The sequence below is a fragment of the Abramis brama genome (genome assembly GCF_963993115.1).
Source record: "Abramis brama genome assembly, chromosome: 18".
Classification (NCBI taxonomy): Eukaryota; Metazoa; Chordata; class Actinopteri; order Cypriniformes; family Leuciscidae; genus Abramis; species Abramis brama.
Window position 1 is genome coordinate 12,476,092 of NC_139980.1, and position 22,803 is coordinate 12,498,894.

At 36.4% G+C, this 22,803-nt stretch overlaps 1 protein-coding gene across 3 annotated transcripts in view; it reads left to right on the forward strand.

Moving 5' to 3' along the window:
* The first annotated feature begins 1,982 nt into the window (after positions 1–1,982).
* Positions 1,983–22,803, forward strand: part of LOC311068916 (low density lipoprotein receptor adapter protein 1-B) — a 35,225-nt gene continuing 14,404 nt past the window's right edge. For 2 of the 3 annotated variants that reach the window (XM_084091764.1, XM_084091762.1), the window contains exons 1-3: positions 1,984–2,251; positions 20,289–20,431; positions 21,413–21,525. In XM_084091764.1, the coding sequence (XP_083947890.1) occupies positions 2,167–2,251; positions 20,289–20,431; positions 21,413–21,525 (341 nt within the window). In that variant the 5' untranslated portion in view covers positions 1,984–2,166. Of the gene's footprint in view, positions 2,252–20,288; positions 20,432–21,412; positions 21,526–22,803 lie in introns of all 3 variants that reach the window. The other variant, XM_084091763.1, reaches the window with a different exon arrangement.

A 22,803-nucleotide genomic window follows, 5' to 3' on the forward strand; every position in this document is an offset into this window, starting at 1 on the left:
TTAGTATATTATTAAATTGTACATCATGTTAATGAGTTAATTACAGGGTTGATGGGGAAAAAACTTTTAAGTAGCTTACAAATATTTTATTCAAATTTATTTAAATAAAATATTTGCTATTATGGGGAAGTATATATAGGATCTATTTACAAATATCCAGTTTCTAATAGTGAAAGGTTCATGTAAAAAATCATGGTAACAGGGTTGACTATTTAACTCTTTCCCCGCCATTGACGGAAATTTACGGCTTTCCATGTTTTCACTATTATATGGTAGGGGACGCTATTGGGCATGTCGGGGCATCTACCCCATCTATAGGCCCTGCACCAAATGGCGCACCTCATATGCACTTTCGGTCTTGTGGACTTACAATGGCTGCTGCGTGCACATGTCCGTGAGACCGTGGGGCGTCCCATTTGTCATTTTAGTTTTAAGAAGGGTGCTCGCCTTTTCAGTCGATGGCTGGATCCCAAATGACACACTCCGGCCTTGTGAACCTCCTTCGAGTTCACATTTGGTGACGTCAGGAAGTGCAGACCAAAGGGGCGCTGGCCTCGAGTCCACGAGGGCATGCAAGAGTGTATTTTGGGACAGGCTTGATGACATCATGCCACCGAAAGTCAAACAGCCACGAAACTCCTCCCCTCATTTATCTGATTGGGCGTTCGCAATGATTCCTGGGTAGGTAGCTCGTGAGGAGGGAAAGTGCGGGCTTCGCCAAAGTCCGCATCGAGGGCACAAAGGCGGCGCTCGCGAATGGGACACCCTACGGAATCATACACTTTGCGAGCACACGCAATTTAAGGCCACGAGACCGCGAGTCCACATGAAGTGTGCCATTTGCGATCCAGCTGATATACGCCCTAGATGCACACTTTTTCCAAGCCTGCACTTTGGCCCTGTACTAAATGTACAAAAAGTGCGCATAGAGGGCGCATATCGACCACAAAGGGGGTTCTCGAGAGCACCCTTCTGAAACCTAAAATGACAAATGGGACACTCTACGGTCTTAACGGACTTAACGCACGGCAGCCATTGTAAGTCCACAAGACCTAAAGTGCATATGAAATGTGCCATTTGAGACAGGGCCTGAAGTTCCGCAGCAGACTTCTTCCCGACACTCAAAGCGGCATTACGTCACAAAAGTGCGGATTCGTAGAAAGGCCGCGAGTGTTTAGGGTGCCATTTGGGACAGGGCCTATGTTTTTATCATTATTGTGAATCCCATCCAGATGAGATTTTCTCTGTTTTTTTTTATGAAACCTACCCACATTCAAGTGTTGATTTAAAAAAAGAAGAATGCATTAAACTAGAATAAAACGTTTTTGTTTTTTTTTTAAGCAGGGGGTCCGTACTGTTCTTTCTTTTGATATATTCAGATATTCATACAACAAAATATTCTGGGGGCCATGAAACTTTTGTGAAAATGATAAAAAAAATGGTGGTGGCTGGCAACTTTTTAAAAAAAACACTGGTGGGGAAAGAGTTAAGATCGCTCCCTACTGACAAACAACCAAACATAAGATAAAGTAATAAAAAAAGATAAAATATTTACTACCTGAAAGAGTTAACATTCTGAAAAAATATGTTATTATGATTTTTTTTATTGTTTATGGAATTATGCTAGGCTATTTTAATTATGATGGTAACAGGGTTGACACATAAAATAGGGGACACTTCAAGTTCAAATATTATATTCAAATATATTTTAAATAAAATGTTAGCTATTATATGTAACATTATACAGCCTAGGAAGAATGAATAAAACATTCCAGACTTGAAATAGCCTAACCTACGGAATGCATAGCCTAATGCAATAATGACACTTGATAAAAGTTGAATTAGCTTTTCGTTTTAAATTGGTCACAGCCGAACTTCATGGAATAAACCGGATGAATAATTATTTGGTTCGCCAAGATTTGCATGGTTGTTCTCATTTTATATTGAAACGTCAGCGGGTGCGTAGGGAACAGCTCGTGGGTCTCTGTCAGACGGGCAGTGAAGGGTTAATGTTACTGTACAGATACAGGACTGTGTGAGGTGTCTATAGGCTGCCCGTGTCCACTCGCTGCATTACTCGCTGCATGTTACTCTACTTTCCCCATTCCCACAGTAGTAGGCACCAAAGAAGAGCTCTGCACCTGCTCTGCAGACACCTCCTCCAGCATGGATGCGTTAAAATCCGCCGGGAGAGCAATAATCAAAAGTCCTGGAGTTCCGCGGCACACATGGGGAGCGTCCAAGCACGAAAGTGAGTAGCATGCGTGCGTTTATCTCTGTTTACATTGACTGAATACAACTGCATCCGTGCTGCCGTTCACGCGATGCTACGATAACACTGCCACTGTTACATATGAAACTACCTGAACATCTTTTATTTGTCCTTTTACTGTTTGTTTTTTGCAGTGCGATTTACTTAACTGTCCATATTGCTTTTATTTGTCTCTGCATAGTGAGAGATATTCACCTGTGTATTTATCTACAGGTTATTACAACAATTGTAAATTTTAGGCTAGGCTACTATTGTTTTATTAGCCTACAATATTCCTTAATTGCATATTATCAGATCATTCACCCTATTACAGTCTTGTTATTGCAAAAGATATTGTTTCTCACTTTTTCCCATGTGTAGACTAAGAAAAACCAATTAGATCGAGATGTAACTAGCCACTGAACTGTTCAAGGTTGACTGGCTTTATGAAATGTGTTATAACTTGGTCAGGCTCAGAGAGACATCTGGCAAAAAAAAAAAAAAAATCACAGTTCTAACTTTCACACTTTCACTGACTCCAAATCACACTTCATCCATTTATGTTTTAATGATTGAATCAGCTGGCCGGTCCTGTCAGGTTTTGTTCTGTCAGGAGGAAGAATCGAGTGTGGAAAAGAGGGCATTGGTTTTATGAGACAGCCCGTGTCACATCGGCGGTGACAGACAGGAGCCTGAGGCTCAACGCTCTGTCATTCTGACGTGTGAGATGTGAAGTTCATGAGGCACTCTGGGGAGAAAACATCTCCATTCCCACTTGAACTGTGTGCCAAGCATACAGCTGGAGAAAATCCGCCTGTCTCTTGTTGCTGAGAGAATGTATATTTGCTAAAACCCAAGAAAATTAGCATAATGAATTATTAAAGTCAACAACTATGTCTTGGGAATTTACATGTGCCCTCCCCGGATTAAATTTTAATGATTTGATCTGTAATGGCTGTCTGTCTCTTTAGAAATGTATTGTGTTTCAGAGACAGAGTGACTAAGATCAAGTAGACAAGGTTTAATTTCTGTTTGAGGACTAAAATTGCTTGTTGGTCTACTGGCATTATTTCTCACAAAGGAACAGAGAAACATTATTCAGTGTCCGAAGATGATTCAAAATGCCAGTTAGATTTTTAAAGGAATAGTAAAAAGGAAAAATAAATAAATCTGTCATCATTTACTGACTCTCATATCATTCTAAAAAGCTATGCATTTTTCCCCATTCGTTGAACATAAAGGATGATATTTTGAAGAATGTCTCACTCACTTGTTTTTGTACATCCAGTGAAAGTCATTGGGGGTTCAGAACAAAATAAATGAATGCTTAAATTCAGCTACAGTAGGATGCATTAAAGGGATAGTTCACCCAAAAATGAAAATTCTGTCAGCAATTACTCACCTTCATGTTGTTCCAACCCTGTAAGACTTTCGTTCATCTTCGGAATACAAATTAAGATATTTTAGATGAAATCTGAGAGCTGGCTCACTCCTTCAAAGGCTGCAAGGTAATCGATATGCCATCCCAGAAAAGTTAGTAAAGACATTGTTAAAATAGTCCAAGTGAGTGGTTCAACCTTAAGTTTATCAAGCGACGAGAATACTTTTTGTGCGCAAAAAAAACATATAACGACTTTATTCAACTATTCATTTTCTTCTGTGTGGGCCTCTGACGCGAGTTCACGAGAGCGCCACGACGCATGCGCGAGAACTGAGATGATGACGCTCACGATCATTTGATGGGAAAGTGTGAAAGGTAAGCCATTCATTTTACGGCATTGGTAAGGCACTTTTACGTTTTCTCGTTGGTTTCTCACAATTCTGACACCAAGGAAATGCACACTTTAGAACCATTTTAAACACTACATTCAGACCCATCTGCGTCATTTTCTCAGTTCTCGTGCATGCGTCCTGGCGCTCTTGTGAGCTCAAATCAGAGGCCCACACAGAAGAAAATGAATAGTTGAATAAAATTATTTGTTTTTTGGGGGTTTTTTTGCGCACAAAAAGTATTCTCGTTGAGTTGAGCCACTGTATCACTTGGACTATTTTAACAATGTCTTTACTAACTTTTCTGGGATAGCTAGCAGCCTATATGAAGGAGTTTGTGTTCCGAAGACGAATGAAAGCCTTACAGGGTTGGAACAACATTAGGGTGAGTGATTACTGACAGAATTATCATTTTTGGGTGAACTAACCCTTTAAATTGATCAAAAGTGATTGTAAACACATGCTGTTCTTTAGAAATTTAATCAAAGAATCCTGGAAAAAAATTATCATGGTTTCCAAAAAACTGTTTGAACACTGATAATAATAATAATCAATGTTTCTTAGGCAGTAAATCAGCATATTAGAATGATTTCTGAAGGATCATGTGACACCGAAGACTGGAGTAATGATGCTGAAAATTCAGCTTTTTGTGCTTCTATACAAAACAACAGTGAAATTAATGAAATATTTCTAATTCAAAGGGGAGCGGATTCTGGTACAGCACACAAACAAGTGAATAATGAACTGTTTTTGTGCTGATATGATGAATATTCATGGGAGGGTGGTGATGTCTCTCAAGTGTGCATTTGACTTGAAGGTCAAAGTTTTTTCTGGCGCTCATTAAAAGTGAAATTTCATGTTTTATGTTGCCAAAAGAGAAAGTTCAAGGCAAGCTAAAATATCATGATTGGGATCCTGTAGATCCTGTATTTTTTTTTTTCCACAGAGAGCTGATGTATTTAAAGTCAGGACATGCACACAGAGAAGTCACTATTAATTCTCATTGTGTCATTAAATAACATTGACAGCTCCAAGTATTAGACGCCCACCCCGGTTTTTACACTGCAAGTTTGTGCAATTTTCATCGTAATAACCCCTGGTTAGGAAATAACAGGTTTGATGATAAGCAACTTCCCTGTCGATCTCATGTAGGCATTAAGAAAATGATTTATTAAAAAAAAAAAAAAGCATTGGCAGTTAATTACTGTTTAATCATAAATCAATGCGTCAGACCCTCTGAGCTGAAAGGTACAGTTGTCTCAATCCATACTGTACATTTCTTTACTGTCGCTTTTGATCAATTTAATGTATCATGCTGAATAAAAGTATTAATTTCTTTAAAAAAAAACTGACCCCAAACTTTTGAACGGTGATGTACATAATGTATAAGCATATGGAAAAAATATAAGTCATATAGTGTGAGGAAAATTATTCTATACAACACTGAATCAATGAACGAAATGTGCATGTGAGTTCATTTTAAGGATGTTTCCTGTGAAGAAGTAGAATTTGTATTCTTTATCGTATACTCTTCTCATTTTTTTTTTTTTTTTTTTTTTTGATTTATGGTTCTTGTATTAAGTTATGTTGCTAGAAAGTCTTGGTATGTTGTTTCTTTAACATTCTTTACATTTTATTATTCATTTAGGTCTATAATTTATCATAAAGCTAGTATCATATAGCATATTTTTTATATTCATTTTTAGATGACATTTATATTGATGTTTCACACATATATTGATTTTGTCTTGCTAAATGTTTGAATGCTGTTGAAATAACTATGAAATAAGTATGTGCAAAGTCCAAGTTTCATTCATTTCTGCTGATAGCAGGGGAGTTTGAAGAGTATATATGTTATGTTCAAGGTTGGCTGATAAGCAGTTGTTTCCTCTGTGAATTCTTTGTTTCATATGCTATAAAGAGTGTGCTTTTTGACTGCACTTGAGGAGGTTGTTAGATTTTTCAGGTGGGAGCTCTGGTAATAAAGAAAGCTTTGTAGCCTTTATTCACAGCAGGCACCGACGTTCATACCAACAGCGTGAAAAATACACACACAACCATTTTTCTAATTCAAGAGTGTGCAGTGCTGTGTAAAAAGACCCCATTAGATTTTATAAGGTTGTCACTGCTGCTCATTTCAGTGTGTTTCCACCAATGGACAAAACTGAAACTATCCTTCCTCTCCTTTAAAGAGAAATCAGTACTGACCTGGAAGGCAAACAGGGAAAGAGAGAGAAATAGGCACGCTCCTTTATTACTTCTGGCCTCAGTGACTCCCAGACATTGTTATTGTGATCACCCTCAGACAATGTGACAGCCGTGTGCAACAACAGCCTGTCTGCTTTTAGCTGTTTCTCAGCACAGGCTGCTCAGGTCCAACAATAAGGTTTGAATTTCTTAAAAATGACACTAGACCTAATGCCCTGGGTGACAAAATCAACCTAGCCTGTGAATCGGGACCTGAATAAAGAAACAGATGTTCATACTGCAAATAAATAACGCAACACATTCTTGAATCTAATTTAATCATGTGCAATCCACTTAAATTTGTATAACAGTTGCTTTTCCATTTGCATTGGTATATGTGAATACTTTTTTGTGCTGTTGATGTAGCATCGCACATATTAGCAGGGTATTTTTGTTCCCAGCATGCTTTGCATAAGGCACTAAGTAAAATTAAGTAGCATTTACGTGTTTTTGAGCAAGATGAGAAAATCGGGAACTTGTTAGTGTTTAATATTTCAGTTATTATGTTAAAGTCACCGCAAAACTAAAGTACTGACAGAAAACGAGTCGACACTGGGCTTGTCTGAAAATTATCGTGATTTTAACGGTAAAAGACTGTAAAAATGCTACAGTGAAAAACTGTTAATTGGTTAACAGAAAGTTTCCGTACTATATACGGTAAATAACTGTGATAGATCTAATGGTACATTTAATGTAATTTTACTGTAAAATACCGTTAAATTTACAGTTTTTGAAAGTGAAAAAGAACAACTCATTGTATAATTTACAGTGAAAAACCGTAAATTGACATTCCCACAATTCCCTGCGTGACACTTCACATTTGATCTATTTTTGTTAAAATAACTATTTTTCTTCATAGTTTTCTTAGTTTGTTCTAATCAGTTATGTACATTAGGGTTTTATGTTACATTTAATGTTGTTAAATTAATGTTTATTGCATTTTTAAAATTTCATGTGTGTTACCATGATGGTGTTTAATGTTTGTGTGAATGACACTGTGCAGCTTCTATTATATTAGTATTACATTTCTTGTGGAAGAGCTGCTTGTGATGAGCTTTGATTGATCATGTGACTCTCATCACTGCTGTGATTGTTGGTTATCAGTGTATTACAATGGTACAAAACAGATATTTATACTTCAATAGGACGTTAAATTCACATTATATCAGATAATGAATTACGGTTTATTACTGTAAATTTTAAGTTAAGTCTGTAAAACCAATAATGTTGCAACTGTGACGGTAAAGTACTGGCAACCACAGCTGCCGTTTTTTTACCGTAAAAATCACGGTTTAATTTTTTACAGTGAATGTAAGACAAAAATAATGTTTTCAGAGATGAAAGCATACATGTTATCTTTTGTTTTGGTGTCAATTAATCACTTAACACTAAACTACCAATAATGTTAGCTACGGGGAGACCACAGCATTGCATAGAAAGCCAGTTAATATAAAGATTTGTTATACAAAGTATTTTTCTTATAGTTCTAGTAGTATTTTCATGCTGCGACCTTGGGTGCGGGAACATGTGTGACATAGCCATGCGCACTAGGAAGGACACAGCCTCACTAGGATGCAGCCTTCTGTTTGACAAACACCCGTAGACAGTGATCCATGGGCTCAATGACATCGCCTCCTATTGGCAAACCAATGGAATTTGGAAACGTTACGAAACAGTTATGACGTAACAAAGCCTTGTTTACTTAAATTACGTGGCAGTTTAATACGTGTTCTTAACCACTGGTTCAAAACAAGATTTGGAGCTTTGCAAAGCAGTGTTTTGAAAGCACTCATCACTAATGTGCACAATTTAGTAACTGACTTATTTTATTGGCTTCACTCAGCTTTAACTACTCAAGGTGTTTGAGTAGAGGTTAAAGTTCATTTTAAGGTCAAGACAACCCATTTCAATATTTGGAACCTCTTGAAGTTGTCTTAATGCGTGAATAAAAAGTGAATATTACATTTTGACAGTTTCTTTGAAATATCTTTTTTTCCTTAGATCAAATATAAATGCATTCAGTTTGAACTGCCAGCTCTCACAACTGTCAGCTAAGAGAAATTTAGCTTCCCATGCCTTCTTTTTAAACCAAATAATAACCAGTCTCTGTTTTCCCCTCTTCTTTGATTTGTTTGCTTGTTACTTATCTCTCAAATCACTGGCAAATAAGAGCAAAATCCCTTAAGAACTCAGACTAGGTCTCTCTCTGTCTCAATCCTTCTGTCTTTGTCATTATTTTTCCTTAGTGTCTGTGAGCAAGGATACTCCCTGTGGTTTGTTTCCTGCAGGCTATGAATAAAAGAAGAGAATAGGATTTTGGAGAGAGAAACGGATGCACAATGTGCGTATGGCCACACTCAAAAGACACAATCCACAAAAACCTTACAAGGAATCAGGGCACTTCACATTCATGTTAGTGTACAATTACATAAATCTGTTGATAACACTTCATTTGAGTATAACATGGACAAATGTAAGGACTGTGATGTATTGGCACTGTGATATATGAATATTTCAGAAGTATTAATTTCTCTTAAGATTAAAGTAACATGCTGATCAGGGTGGTCTCACCAAATACACAAATACGTGGATAAAATATATATTTTTTTTTAATAAATAAAAAACTAGATTTTAGTTTAAAGGTGATATTCAATTACTCATAATACTCAACTGAGTGTATATTATCAAATATTATCATGATTTGAATTAGCTAGCAACAAGATGAGCACTGCAGCAATACTACAAGTTTAATTTATATAAAATAATCTGCAATTCAAATGACTTTTACTGTGGACAAGTTAGTCAATACACTTAATGAAGTACCAAGTGTTTAATTTCTAGTCTAATTTCTTTCTAATTGATACCAAAAGAGAGAGAGAGACATGAAAGCCGCACCAGTATTTTTCCATAGACAGATGATGAAATACTGTATAAGTCTTCATTTTACAAACTTATTATGTGGTTCTCTGAAATACGTCAATGTACTTAATAATCAGTGCACTCGTTCTCTTTTTTTCATACAAATGTGTGCTGCTACAGACCAATCAGAATCAAGGACTGTGTCCAAAAAAACAAAAACAAAAAACTTACTTGTGATGATCTGGTTAATTAATAAATGCATACAATTGCATATCTTTATCCAGTGAGTTTCCCCTCATGACATTAATCAACACACACACCTTTCTCTAAATTAATCTAAAAAATAACCAGTGGTTCTTTCATGTCTTTCTTTAAAGTTACATTGCTTTTTTCATTAGTCTGAACCTGCTTTATCTCAGTCAGACTGTGAGAGCGGTCAATGATATGGTCCTCCTAAATATTGATTTTCTTTGTTCTCCTGATGTTCACCAAAACTGAACAGCATTATACACCGTCCTCACCTCTTGCATTAGATTGCACTGAACCATTGCCAGGTTGTGAAGGCATATAGAAGCACCAATATTAGTTATATAAAACTATTTCCCTCAGTTGTCATGGAATGTGTTTGAGTTCAATGATAACATTATATTCTTATTCATAAATTATATTTTTGCTAATATAACTTTTTGTCTCTCTTATTTTAATGTGCATCATAACTCTTGTAACAGCCTGCAAAATAGGCAGTGCCCCATAGAAAAAGAGTTAAATAAAGCGCACACTGAATGCATGAGAATCAGCCGTCGCTTCCTCCCACAGAGAGATCCGTGACATCCAAACCTTTTCAAACCTTCACATTTTCCTGATGCATGTCCAGGTTGTTGACAACCTGGACATGCATCAGGAAAATTTGACACTCGTTCTGTCTACCCTCCCGTTTCTCGTTCTCTGTGTCTGTTTCTCTTTCCTTCCTTCCGCTTCATCTGACAGCTCTATTTTCCTCTGTTGATTGTAGGTGGTTTCTTATTAAAAAAAAACCCCAGCCTTTTATTCTATTTGAGGCCTTCTCTGCTGCCAGCATTACCCCAGTGAACCCTGTCACTGATAGTCTCTCTTGGTCTGTCTGTCACTCCAGCTACACACGCTCTCTGTGTCTTTTATCTGTGCAGTTGGGCTCAGTGGGATTCAAACGGCTCCGCTCAGACTGACTGAACACCTGAAACAGGAGCTGATCAGTTGAGCTGTCTTTTATGAGTTTCAATCGTCTTTATGCATGCATAAATAACACATTCCATTAATAACTTATTATAGCTGTTATGCGATTGACATTTGAGCTATATACTGTAAAGCAAGATGTTCTGTACAAAACTATTTTTATTGTAGTTTATACATCATTTTGTATCATGTTGTAATTAACAGTGTAGTGTTCTGTTCTTATTTTATTTCAATGCATCACTTCTGCCATTATTTATATATATATATATATATATATACTCATAAAGAAATTATTTTAACTCTCATATTCTCTTGAGATTGACCCCAATTATATCTTTTCACTTATCACGGTTTCAAAAAAAAATTAAGCAGCAAGCTTGAAGTATCAACCTTTAATGTTAAGTATATTTTCAAGCTATTTCATTGGCCGTTGGTCTATCAGAACTCAAACAAATTCCTTGTACTTTTATGATTAAAAAAGTCCTTGTTTTAAATCTAGCAAGAAATGTGCTATCTGTCACAGCTTGTTGAAAAAAAAAGATGAATGAAAAGGATCTAAATGCTAGACTTTATTTACACAAGAACTTAAATGAACTGACACAAACCAATTAACTAAATGAACATCAGGTGCAAACAATGATTAACCCATGAATAACCATAGTAACTAATTAACAAAGACATAGAAAACTGATCTAGAAAACAACCTCAAACTTAAGCAAACACAACACAAAAACGAGACATAATCCTGACACTAGGCCATAAATTCAGACCATAAATATAGTGTAAGACTTAGTTCTTCTGACTGAGCCTCCTCATGCATAATGAGAGCAGTGTTCATTTCAACATGCACTTCATCTATCCTTTGGCAGAGTCTTCAGTGCTTTGACCTTTAACCTCAGCCATTACTGAGTGCAGGCATGGTGTTCAGAAGGGCTGCGCTGAACCAACCTAAACCCACCAATCAGCAGCACATGTAGGGGCTGCATTAGTGCCAAACCCCCATGAGACACCACTTACTCCACACACACCAGCTGAGGCCCTGTGACACACACAAGCCTGTCTCTCGTGATTAGACATTATCATATTAAGCCCATACAGTTCTATTCTATTACTGAGCTCTTAGAGATGGCTTCTCTTTTGATGGTGTATCTAAATATTCTCTGGACAATTAGATTAAACTCTTATCTAGGCCATTAGATAAATTCAACTAACACCAGCGGTTAAAGCACAATGTTGTAATAGTATAAACTTTCAGATTGTGACATACTGCATAACAACAAATCATGTGTGAAATAAAATGTTCAGCTATGATTTACCCATCTTATATGGGTCTATCAATATATGGATTTCTCCATGCATTTCCCAAATCATTTTTCTTGAAACTATTTGCTCACACTTAAAAAATTCATGCATAAAAGAGTCACGTTGTGCCTGCACTCTCTTATCTAGCAAAACATCCCTCTGAAAAGCAGACCTTGATAAATGGTTTTAAACATGACCTTTGCATATAGGTGACCAATAGCCGATAGTGTTGCCTGCTCCCTTATCAAGACAAGAAAAAAAGTGCTGAGGAAGCTCCCATAACTCATACTTATAGAGTATAGAATGAGTCATATAACACACTTCCATTCTTACCAGAATTTAGACCTGTATTACAACTTGATGTGCTTTTCCAATACACTGAATTTCACTGCATTCAGATAATTTCAGACACAAGTGTGTCTGGCTTCATATACAACTGAAGAGAAAAAGTCACTTTGTGACATTCAAAACATGTTTACATTTTCTTAAAACAAAATGTTAATGTGCATGCTGTTCAGGACAAACAGAACCTGAGCGCACAAAGTCTGAGCTGCTGTTTTGCTGCTGATAAGACTTAAAGCTGCTGTGATTTTGAGAAAGAAACATTTTGCAAAGCATTTGGATTACTTTGAAATCAAAAAGCAAATAATCCACATTTTTATGTATGAGGATTTGAGGTGAAAAAATGTCTGTATGATAAATGGTTACGCTTTGTTGTGAACATTTATTAAAAGTTGTGAAAAGGAAGAATGGCCATAATGTGTAGCAGTAAAGTTTAATTCATGCAATTCATTACTGAAGTTACGATATAGCATATATTTCTTTTTAAGGTTCTATACTATATATATATATATATATATATAAAAAAAAAAATATATATATATATATATATATACAGTACTGTGCAAAAGTCTTAGGCATGTTAATATACCCCCCCCCAAAAAAAATGGTTTTAAGTCAGTAATTTATATCTTTTGCTGTAGTGTGTCAGTAGGAAATATCAGTTTACATTTCCAAACATTCTTTTTGCCATTAATTGTAATAACCCAGTGAGATTTCTGTATGCACAAGGAATCACACCATCATCGAGTCCATCTGTGATTACATGAAGAAACAGAAAAAACTTAGACAAACTAAATCCAGAACAACTGCGGGAACGTCTCCAAGATGCTTGAAGAAACCTTCCTGCAAAGCTAGTAGCCTACTGTGAAAATACTGGCACTTGTGTTAAAATGCTGTAAAGTGAGAATGCTTTCAAAAATAAAATCACAAATTGAATTTATTTATGATTTAACTTCTATTAACTAATTCAAATCAATATATGGTGTAACGACCCTTTGCATTTAAAACGGCTTTTGTCCAGGTACACTTGCGCATAGTTTTCCAGGTAGCTTTGCAGGAAGGTTTCTTCAAGCATCTTGGAGACGTTCCGCAGTTCTTCTGGATTTAGTTTGTCTCAGTTTTTTCTGTTTCTTCATGTAATCACAGACGGACTCGATGATGGTGAGATCAGATCATACCGGCTGTTGTCAGACTCCTTGTGCATATACAAATCTCACTGGATTATTACAATTAATGGCAAAAAGAATGTTTGGAAATGTAAACTGATATTTCCTACTGACACACTACAGCAAAATATATAAATAACTGACTTAAAACCATTTTTTTTTGGGGGGGGGGGGGGGTATGTACTGTATATACTGTACATACACATTTGTAATCGAAAATATTCAACCCCCATTGCAAATCAGGTTTTTTGGCAAAATATACAGACTTTCAGCTGTTTGCAATGAACAAATCAAACAAGTAATTGAAATAGCAACAAATGTTTCAAGTGGTTTCCCCAAATTCAAATGAAAATGCAACTTTTAATGACTTCTGCAGTCTCAAAATTATTGAGAAAGTTGCATTTTCAGTTGGATTTGGGGAAACCACTTGAAACATTTGTTGTGTTGAGATATTTCAATTACTTATGTTTGATTTGTTCCTTGCAAACAGCTGAAAGTCTGTAAATTTTGCCAATTAACCTGATTTGCAATGGGGGTTGAATAAATTCAATTACAACTGTAGCCCACCAAGGCTGCACACATCAAGGTAGGCTAAGTATTAAATGTGAACAGAAACATTTATTGTTTATCATTTCCAAACAATTCTCATCACTTCTTTGGATGTGTGTGTATTTTAAAGGGGTTTATTTAATAAGTGTCTACAGTGGCCTAAATGCCTAAAGTGGCCCATAGCTGAAGAAACACTCATATAGAGTATGTATAAATATATGTGCTGTGTTGATTAGGCAGCCTGTGTGTATTAGTTCCCATTGGTTGGCAAGTCAAGCAGAAAGTCATTAATTCATTCAGTTTTGGAAGAAAATTCCTCTTGTCGCCTTGAGGCAGAAGATGTTGTCTTTCTTCTTTCAGTCATACTGTAAGAAAGACCTTGCTTTCTGTTCATTAATTCCATTTGTGCAGTCTTGCATAAGAGTGATAACACTCATAACTATAGGCCTCTGCAGACTGAGAACACTTCAGGAAAAAACAAAACAAAACTGCACAGAGATGAATGAAGGTTTTCAAGTAATTGTTTTGTTTTATTTGGCTATTTTAATCATAAGATTCAGTTGCATTGAAATATCACTCTGGCTCTGAATTTATATTACTCTGCAAAAAACCCTGTGATGTAAATACAAAGTTCTGTCATGAAACTCTTGATGGCGCAGACTGAAAGGTCCTTAGCGCAATCACATCATTCTCTATAGGGCACAGCTGTTTGGTTCCTGCTGTATCAGTAGCCAATGAGCTCTCTGCTCAACCATCAAAAACTTGGTCAGCATTGTCGTAGCAATTGCAGTGCGCTTTCAGAAACCCTCCACCTTCCCCTGCTCCACAAGATAGATCTGCTACGGGTAATTCATGTATGCTATATTGTATAGCAGCAGCATGTCTTACTTGCTCACAGCAGCGTGTATGTATCGAAGAAATCTGTTGTTTAATTATGCAGTCAAAAAAAAGTATTTAAAAATATATATATATATATTGTTATATCCATAATTTGAGGATTTTCATTATAATGGTTTCTTAGAGTTTAGTGTGTGCTATTGTGACTGCTGATGTTTATATGCTAACATCCCCCATTGTAGGACTGTCTTATGCCCATTGACTTTTGTTGCTAAGCAATGGAGCTTGGTCTGACACCACTGTGGTTGTCCTGAGCAGAGAAATTTGATGAAGATATGGCATGTTCAACACAGCTCAAACAGCTCAGGGGCTGAGAACGCAAAATTAAACATTGAGACTTTGAGACCTTCCTGTTATTTATCCTCAACAACCCTCAACAGTCTCTTTCACTCCGAAGAAAGGTTCAAGACAGCAGAATCAACAATGTTTGATACGAGATGAGAACCTTTGAAGACACTACCAATAACTTAATGGAATATAAAGACCCTTTGTAAACCATTTAAAAAAAAATATATATATATATATATTTTAGCACCTTTATTTTAAAGTGTGTACTCCACTTATGGCTGATAGAAGCGGTTCTATTCCCCAATTCCTCTCTGCCGTATCATGTCCTATATACTGTCAAGGTAATGTCCTAGATTCTTACAACACTCATTATTTAGACACTAAATTGTAGAGCAGAGATCAGAGGCCTTTATTCAGCTGCTGTCAGCACATATTTAAAACTTTTTATTTTTCTTAGGAAAAACCATTCAAGTCTGAGGTATTTCATATTCAACAATTTGTATGTGATGCATAAAAATGCGAGTGCAGAATCATTCCAGGAATCTAGGCATCTGATTTACATGTTGCTACGGGCAACTGTCCTGCCCGTGTGTCCATGTGTGAGCTCTCGTTTTAATTAATCATCTTATCATGGAAATGCAGTCATTATATTCACTGGGATTCAACATGCTTTTGTATTCATGTGACTTCTGAATGTAAATGAGACCATTAAGCATGTAGTATACATATATAACTAGATCTGTGGCTGACGTCTCCCTTGCTTTCCTTCATTGCCATGGTTTAAGGCATCCATATGCTAAATTATCAAATGTGTCAGTGAAAGCACTAGATCTTTATGAATGAGAAAATGATCACCTTTAAGAAAGTTAACTGCTCATGATTCTGCCCTGTCTAATTGTGGCATGTACGTATGTTTTTATCTTGAGGTAACATTTCAGCATTAACATTGAATTAATACTGTTTTATGAATGTAGTTTATGAATATGAAACAAAAAGTAACCATTAGAAAATGTTCTGTTTAAATTCTTATTAGGTTAGCACACAAAAACCTCCCTAAAATGTTCCTAGAATGTTTGTTCCCAAAGAAATAACCAAACAGGAACCATATACATTTACCATACACTTTCACAGTTCACACTTAGTTATAACGATGACGATCTAAAGGAAAAGGAATAGCAGAGTCCACACTGCAACTATAACGATAACGGCACAGAGAAACGATATCGTTGCAATCACTTTACGAACAATGTTTTTTTTTTCAGCTGATGAGCGATAAAAAACATTGGCAGCCAATCCGAATTCATCCTGCTTTAAAAAGCTCGAGTATTTAAAGCAACTGTCAGGATTATGTTTAGTTTTGTTGTCTTTTTGTTCCCATGCGTTTGTTTCTGGTAGTTCAGTTTTAGTCCCATTTTTGTCCCTAGTTTGTTCCCTTGGTTACTGATTACGTTCACCTGTCAATCATTATGTTTCCCTGTGTATTTAAGCCCTTAGTTTCTTAAGTTCTTTGTCTGGTATCTTCTTTATTTCATGTGGTTGAGTGTTAGTTTTCTCCTGCTGTGTGTATCTTCGTAGATTAATAAAGAAGTGTTTGTTTAGATTCACCTTCGCCATGCGATTACTACAACCACACATGACAGCGACATGGTGTGGATGCTAATAGTCATTGTAATAGTTATCTTTATAGTTAGTTCTTGGTGTGAACGGGCATTTAGTGGTAAGTGGAACGTTCTGTGTTTGCTGGGAGGTTCTAGATTTAACTGTTCAAAGCACTTCTGAAAAAAAAGAATAATATGCTAAACAATATATTTAAGTTGGCTTCTTTTGATTTAAACATCAAAAGCTTAAGCATTGCATCACAGAAACCTTTACACCACTGCAAGATCAGTCTGGAGAAATGCCATGCTTTTGTCTAGCGCAGACACAAATGCAGTTACAGTACGTCTCAGCGTCTGTGGTAATCACATTTTATGTCTGCACAAATCGGATCAGTCTATCATGCAGACACATGCACCAGCCCAGACGTCACATTATGTGCTGTTAAAAATGCCACTTTCATGCCAAACACACAATACTGCCTGCTTTTTATTTCACACTGCAACCTGCTCTTGGCTAAACCTGAGAATCCAATTACCATCAGCCCTTATGGCCTTTTTTGCATTATTTGCTTTACTTTATTGTCATAACCTCTGCAAAGTTTTATGACCATAAACATGTCCTACTTCAATTTGAGTGAAGGCCTGGAGCATCAACAAAAAAAAAGATCAATTATTCATTCAGCAGCCTGGTGAACGTATGGTACATCCCTCAAGTTACAGAGAGATACTAGTTACAGAGCGATTCTTTATTGTGGCCCAAGTTTTATGTGTGTCAGCATTCCCACTTTCAGGGATTTCAGCACGACAAATGTGCTGCAACAGCTCAAGGAGATTATACATGCCAGCAAGTAACCCTAAGTGCTTTTCTGGCTTCTTTTGGCTACTTCTGTTGTGTTGCCATGCCCTGCAGCTCATCTTAAATAGGCTATAACATGTCATTTAGAGATGGCTACAGTGCTGAGTGAGCATTGACTGTTAGTTTTCTTGCCTATTGAGTGCTGAGATAGATTTAGTGTCTTAGGTTAATAATTGACTTACAGTTGAGAAAGCCATGATGGTGGTGTTGTCTTCCTGGCCTCAAACAGCTGGTGCTGCTGGGAGAGCCAGATGGCTCCGAGCAGAGCTGTCAGAACAGGACACAGGACACTGTCAGATTAAATGAGTTTCTGTCCTCCATAGTTGCCTTTTTAGGCAAAGGAACATAGAAGTAATCAGTTACTGAGTAGTAACTGATCTGTATTCAGATGCAGTCTCTGAAAAAAGAAATCATGGCTGTTGTGGCCTACGATTTTATGTGTAATAATTTCTCTGTTAAAATCTTTATTTTTATTTTTATGAAGCTACTTTTTGTCATGTCTATTTGATGCTTTTCTTATTTAACACAATAATGACTTTAAATGATCTTTTGGTGGGTCATTTTTCAGCCAAATTGTATGTGCAATTAATTTTCGATTAATTAATCAGCATTTCATGTAATAATTAGATTAAAAATTTGAATAGCTTGACAGCCCTTGTTATTATTACACATTATTAGGACTTATGTAATATGTGTGTGTGTGTGTGTGTGTGTGTGTGTGTGTGTGTGTGTGTATATATATATATATATATATATATATATATATATATATATAATATGCCATATATATATATATATATATAATATGCCATATATATATATATATATATATAATATGCCATATATATATATATATATATAATATGCCATATATATATATATATATATATATATATATGATATATATATATATGCCATATACACTCACCTAAAGGATTATTAGGAACACCATACTAATACTGTGTTTGACCCCCTTTCGCCTTCAGAACTGCCTTAATTCTACGTGGCATTGATTCAACAAGGTGCTGAAAGCATTCTTTAGAAATGTTGGCCCATATTGATAGGATAGCATCTTGCAGTTGATGGAGATTTGTGGGATGCACATCCAGGGCACGAAGCTCCCGTTCCACCACATCCCAAAGATGCTCTATTGGGTTGAGATCTGGTGACTGTGGGGGCCATTTTAGTACAGTGATCTCATTGTCATGTTCAAGAAACCAATTTGAAATGATTCGAGCTTTGTGACATGGTGCATTATCCTGCTGGAAGTAGCCATCAGAGGATGGGTACATGGTGGTCATAAAGGGATGGACATGGTCAGAAACAATGCTCAGGTAGGCTGTGGCATTTAAACGATGCCCAATTGGCACTAAGGGGCCTAAAGTGTGCCAAGAAAACATCCCCCACACCATTACACCACCACCACCAGCCTGCACAGTGGTAACAAGGCATGATGGATCCATGTTCTCATTCTGTTTACGCCAAATTCTGACTCTACCATCTGAATGTCTCAACAGAAATCGAGACTCATCAGACTAGGCAACATTTTTCCAGTCTTCAACTGTCCAATTTTGGTGAGCTCGTGCAAATTGTAGCCTCTTTTTCCTATTTGTAGTGGAGATGAGTGGTACCCGGTGGGGTCTTCTGCTGTTGTAGCCCAGCCGCCTCAAGGTTGTGCGTGTTCGTGTTGTGGCTTCACAAATGCTTTGCTGCATACCTCGGTTGTAACGAGTGGTTATTTCAGTCAAAGTTGCTTTTCTATCAGCTTGAATCAGTCGGCCCATTCTCCTCTGACCTCTAGCATCAACAAGGCATTTTCGCCCAAAGGACTGCCGCATACTGGATGTTTTTCCCTTTTCACACCATTCTTTGTAAACCCTAGAAATGGTTGTGCGTGAAAATCCCAGTAACTGAGCAGATTGTGAAATACTCAGACCGGCCCGTCTGGCACCAACAACCATGCCACGCTCAAAATTGCTTAAATCACCTTTCTTTCCCATTCTGACATTCAGTTTGGAGTTCAGGAGATTGTCTTGACCAGGACCACACCCCTAAATGCATTGAAGCAACTGCCATGTGATTGGTTGATTAGATAATTGCATTGATGAGAAATTGAACAGGTGTTCCTAATAATCCTTTAGGTGAGTGTATATATATATATATATATATATATATATATATATATATATATATATATATATATATTTACATTTTGTTTTCTAATGAGCTACAGCAGGTCATAAGAAGAACTTTTTTAAGAGTTTACTGCTGTCTGAAACTTTGGCTTACCTGTCACGATAAATATAAATTATCAAGGAAGCACTATTTTCAATGCTCTATTCCTGCAGTTCTGATGTGTTTTTTCGGCTATAATAAATTTATATAAAATAAAATAATAAAGAATCTTTGTCGTTTTGAAAGCATAATAATCAATAATTCACACTGATATGGCTAACAATTGCTTAAGGTCCATCACTTCAGTGCTTGCTTTATATAGATTTTTGCTTCAGAATTGCACTAGCAGGGCAGTGGATGTCCAGGTTCATTCTGCATGTCTTTCGATCCAGCACTACATTCCGCAGGGCTTTGTATTGGATTCAAATGGGACCGGAAAGCTATTTAAAGCTCAGTGTGTGGCACAGTTCTCCTTACATGGGAATGAGCCCCACTTCTCCTAATGGAAAGGTGTGAAACCTACCATCTATGTTCAATGGATGTATTTTTATATGAAAAACATATTTAGCGAATGGATTATTTATTGCATCAAAAAAAGTAATTATTCCGTTATGGCTTAAAGGCATCTTTCCTGTGATATCCTGCGGTGTTAATCAATAAATCCACATTTCAGGCAGTTTGTTTTGAGCCTTTGATATTTGAAGCCTTGAACATTTAGTTTATTTCTTAAAGGGGTAGTTCACTCATAAAGGAAAATGTTTTATTTTGTGTTTTAGAGCTCCCAGAGAACTGGACGGACACCAAGGAAACACTCCTGGAAGGGATGGTGTTCAATGTGAAGTATCTCGGCATGACTCTGGTCGGCCAACCTAAAGGAGAAGACATGGCAGCGGCTGCCATCAGGAGGATTGTAACCACGGTCAGTCAACAGAGGAAAAGCGGGTCAAGAGACTTGAGGATAGTGAGGAATGATCATGAGTCAAGTCGGCACAAAATCTTACTCAAATCGTTTTTATGCCTTTGGCAATTTGTAGTGGTATAAAATGTATATGTTATCACATAATAATAATAAATGATAAGTATTATTATTATATATTAATAATAATGAGCTACTTGAAGACGCAAGAAGAACTGATTGATGCTTCTCATTAGTATCAAACTGATTAACAGATCAAAACAGAAACCAAAAGCTTTTGTGATCAATAGTTTAGGGCCTCACAAAGACCTTTTATACAAGTTACTTTTTGGTGATAAAATTTTGTACTGAACAAAAGAGTCAGTCTTTCAGTACAGTCTGTTTCCTATTAAAATACACAACATAGTTCCTTGTTCTTTAGAAAGCAAATGGAAAAAAAGAATTTTCTTCCTTTGACAGCACAATCAAATCATAACGAGACAACTTTCTCTACAAACTAATTGTCAAGACTGTGAATCTTTGAGATGAGTTTCATTTGTGTTTTAAATCAGTATTTACTGTCTCCTGGGAAGGGAGAAAGACCCTCCAGATATGCTTTGCCTGATTTCCCTTTGTCCTTGACGAGTCCCCCCTCTCTCTCTCTCTCTCTCTCTCTCTCTCTCTCTCTCTCTCTCTCTCTCTCTCTATGTGTGGGCCTCTTTTCTTTCTGCCAGCACACTGCATTGATGTACCAGTGTGTTCATATGCGGGGGTCACAGCAATACCACTTAAACAAGGCAGAAGATGAATTTTATATATTAAGCGTCATCTCTTTTCAGCTCTTGTACCCATGGAGTTGGATTTAATAGTCCACACAGATTTCGCTGACCTTTTCTGGTTATTGTTCTTGGTCAGTGAGTTATGAGTGACATTTCAATGTTGACTATGACAAAGATGTTTGACCAGGGTTCACACAAATTGTTTGTCCTTGTCAACCACATGCAGGCTCGGGCCAGTGCAAAGAAGTTTCGGAAAGTGACCCTCACTGTCTCCCCCAAGGGAATCATCATGTCAGACACAGAGACCAATGACCTCATTGAGGACGTTTCCATTTACAGGTATAAAACCACACCAAAAACAAGGAAAAAAACGATTTACAATAAGGTTTCATTTGTTAACATTCGTTAACTACATTAGTTAACACGAAATAACAATGAACAATACTTTTACAGCATTTCTTAATTTTTGTTCATGTTAATCTCAACATTATAATAATTTTAACTATTTTTAATAAATGCTATAAGAAGATTATTAGAAGAGAATTAGCTTATTGTTAATTCATGCTAGTTAATGCATGAACAAATTTTAACAAATTTGAGCTGATTGTAAAGTTTTACCCATTTATTTGCTCAGAAATACAGTAAACAGTAATATTGTGAAATATTATTACAATTTAAAATAACTTTTCTATTGCAATATATTTAAAAATGTAATTTATTCCTGTGATGACAAAGCTGAATTTTCAGCATCATTAGTCTTTAGAGTCACATGATCCTTCAGAAATCATTCAAATATGTTGATTTGATGCTCAAGAAACATCATTATTATTATTATCAATGTTGAAAATAATGTTCTGCTTAATGCTTTTATGGAAATATGATACTTTTTTCAGGATTTTTTAATGAATTGAAAGTTCAAAAGAACAGTATTTTTTGAAATATATATTTTTCTACGAATGTAGCAACATTTTTGTCACTTTGATCAATTTAATTGCTAAATAAAAATATTGAAAAAAATCTTGCTGACCCCAAACTTTTAAACAGTGTACTTGTACCTGATCGAACCCTTAAACATGATTTACTGTATGATTTACGGATTATTTATAAAATCTGTATACATTTTTTAACAATTATATTGTTGTTTTTTTTGCATTGTATTTATGACGTATTAAATAATATTTTTGTCACACCCAGCTGATTCAAACCACATGAAGCTGACAAAGCATTTCTTGTTTTTAAAACCATCGAGTCAATTATTGCAAACTTCACTCCCTCCAAATCAGTTGTTTAAAGATTTTTAGTCAGTCAAGGTCTGTAGAACAACATGAACAGTGCAGTGAGATCACTAACAAGTGAATCATTAACATTTGAGTGTGTCAAACAAATATTGATGCAAGAGGTGATATGCTTGTATGGTATTCATACATTTGAGAGAGTATTATAGCCCTCTGTTAGAGGGAGGTGATTTGTTCAGTGGGCATGAGGGGTGCTTTAGAGTGCAGAGAGGAGCCCCATGCTGATCCCCCTTATCAGCTACAGCAGAGACACAGTCACGGGAATCACGCATCTCTTTAATCCTCTCCCATAAAAAATTAAAAAAAAACTTCCCACATCCTT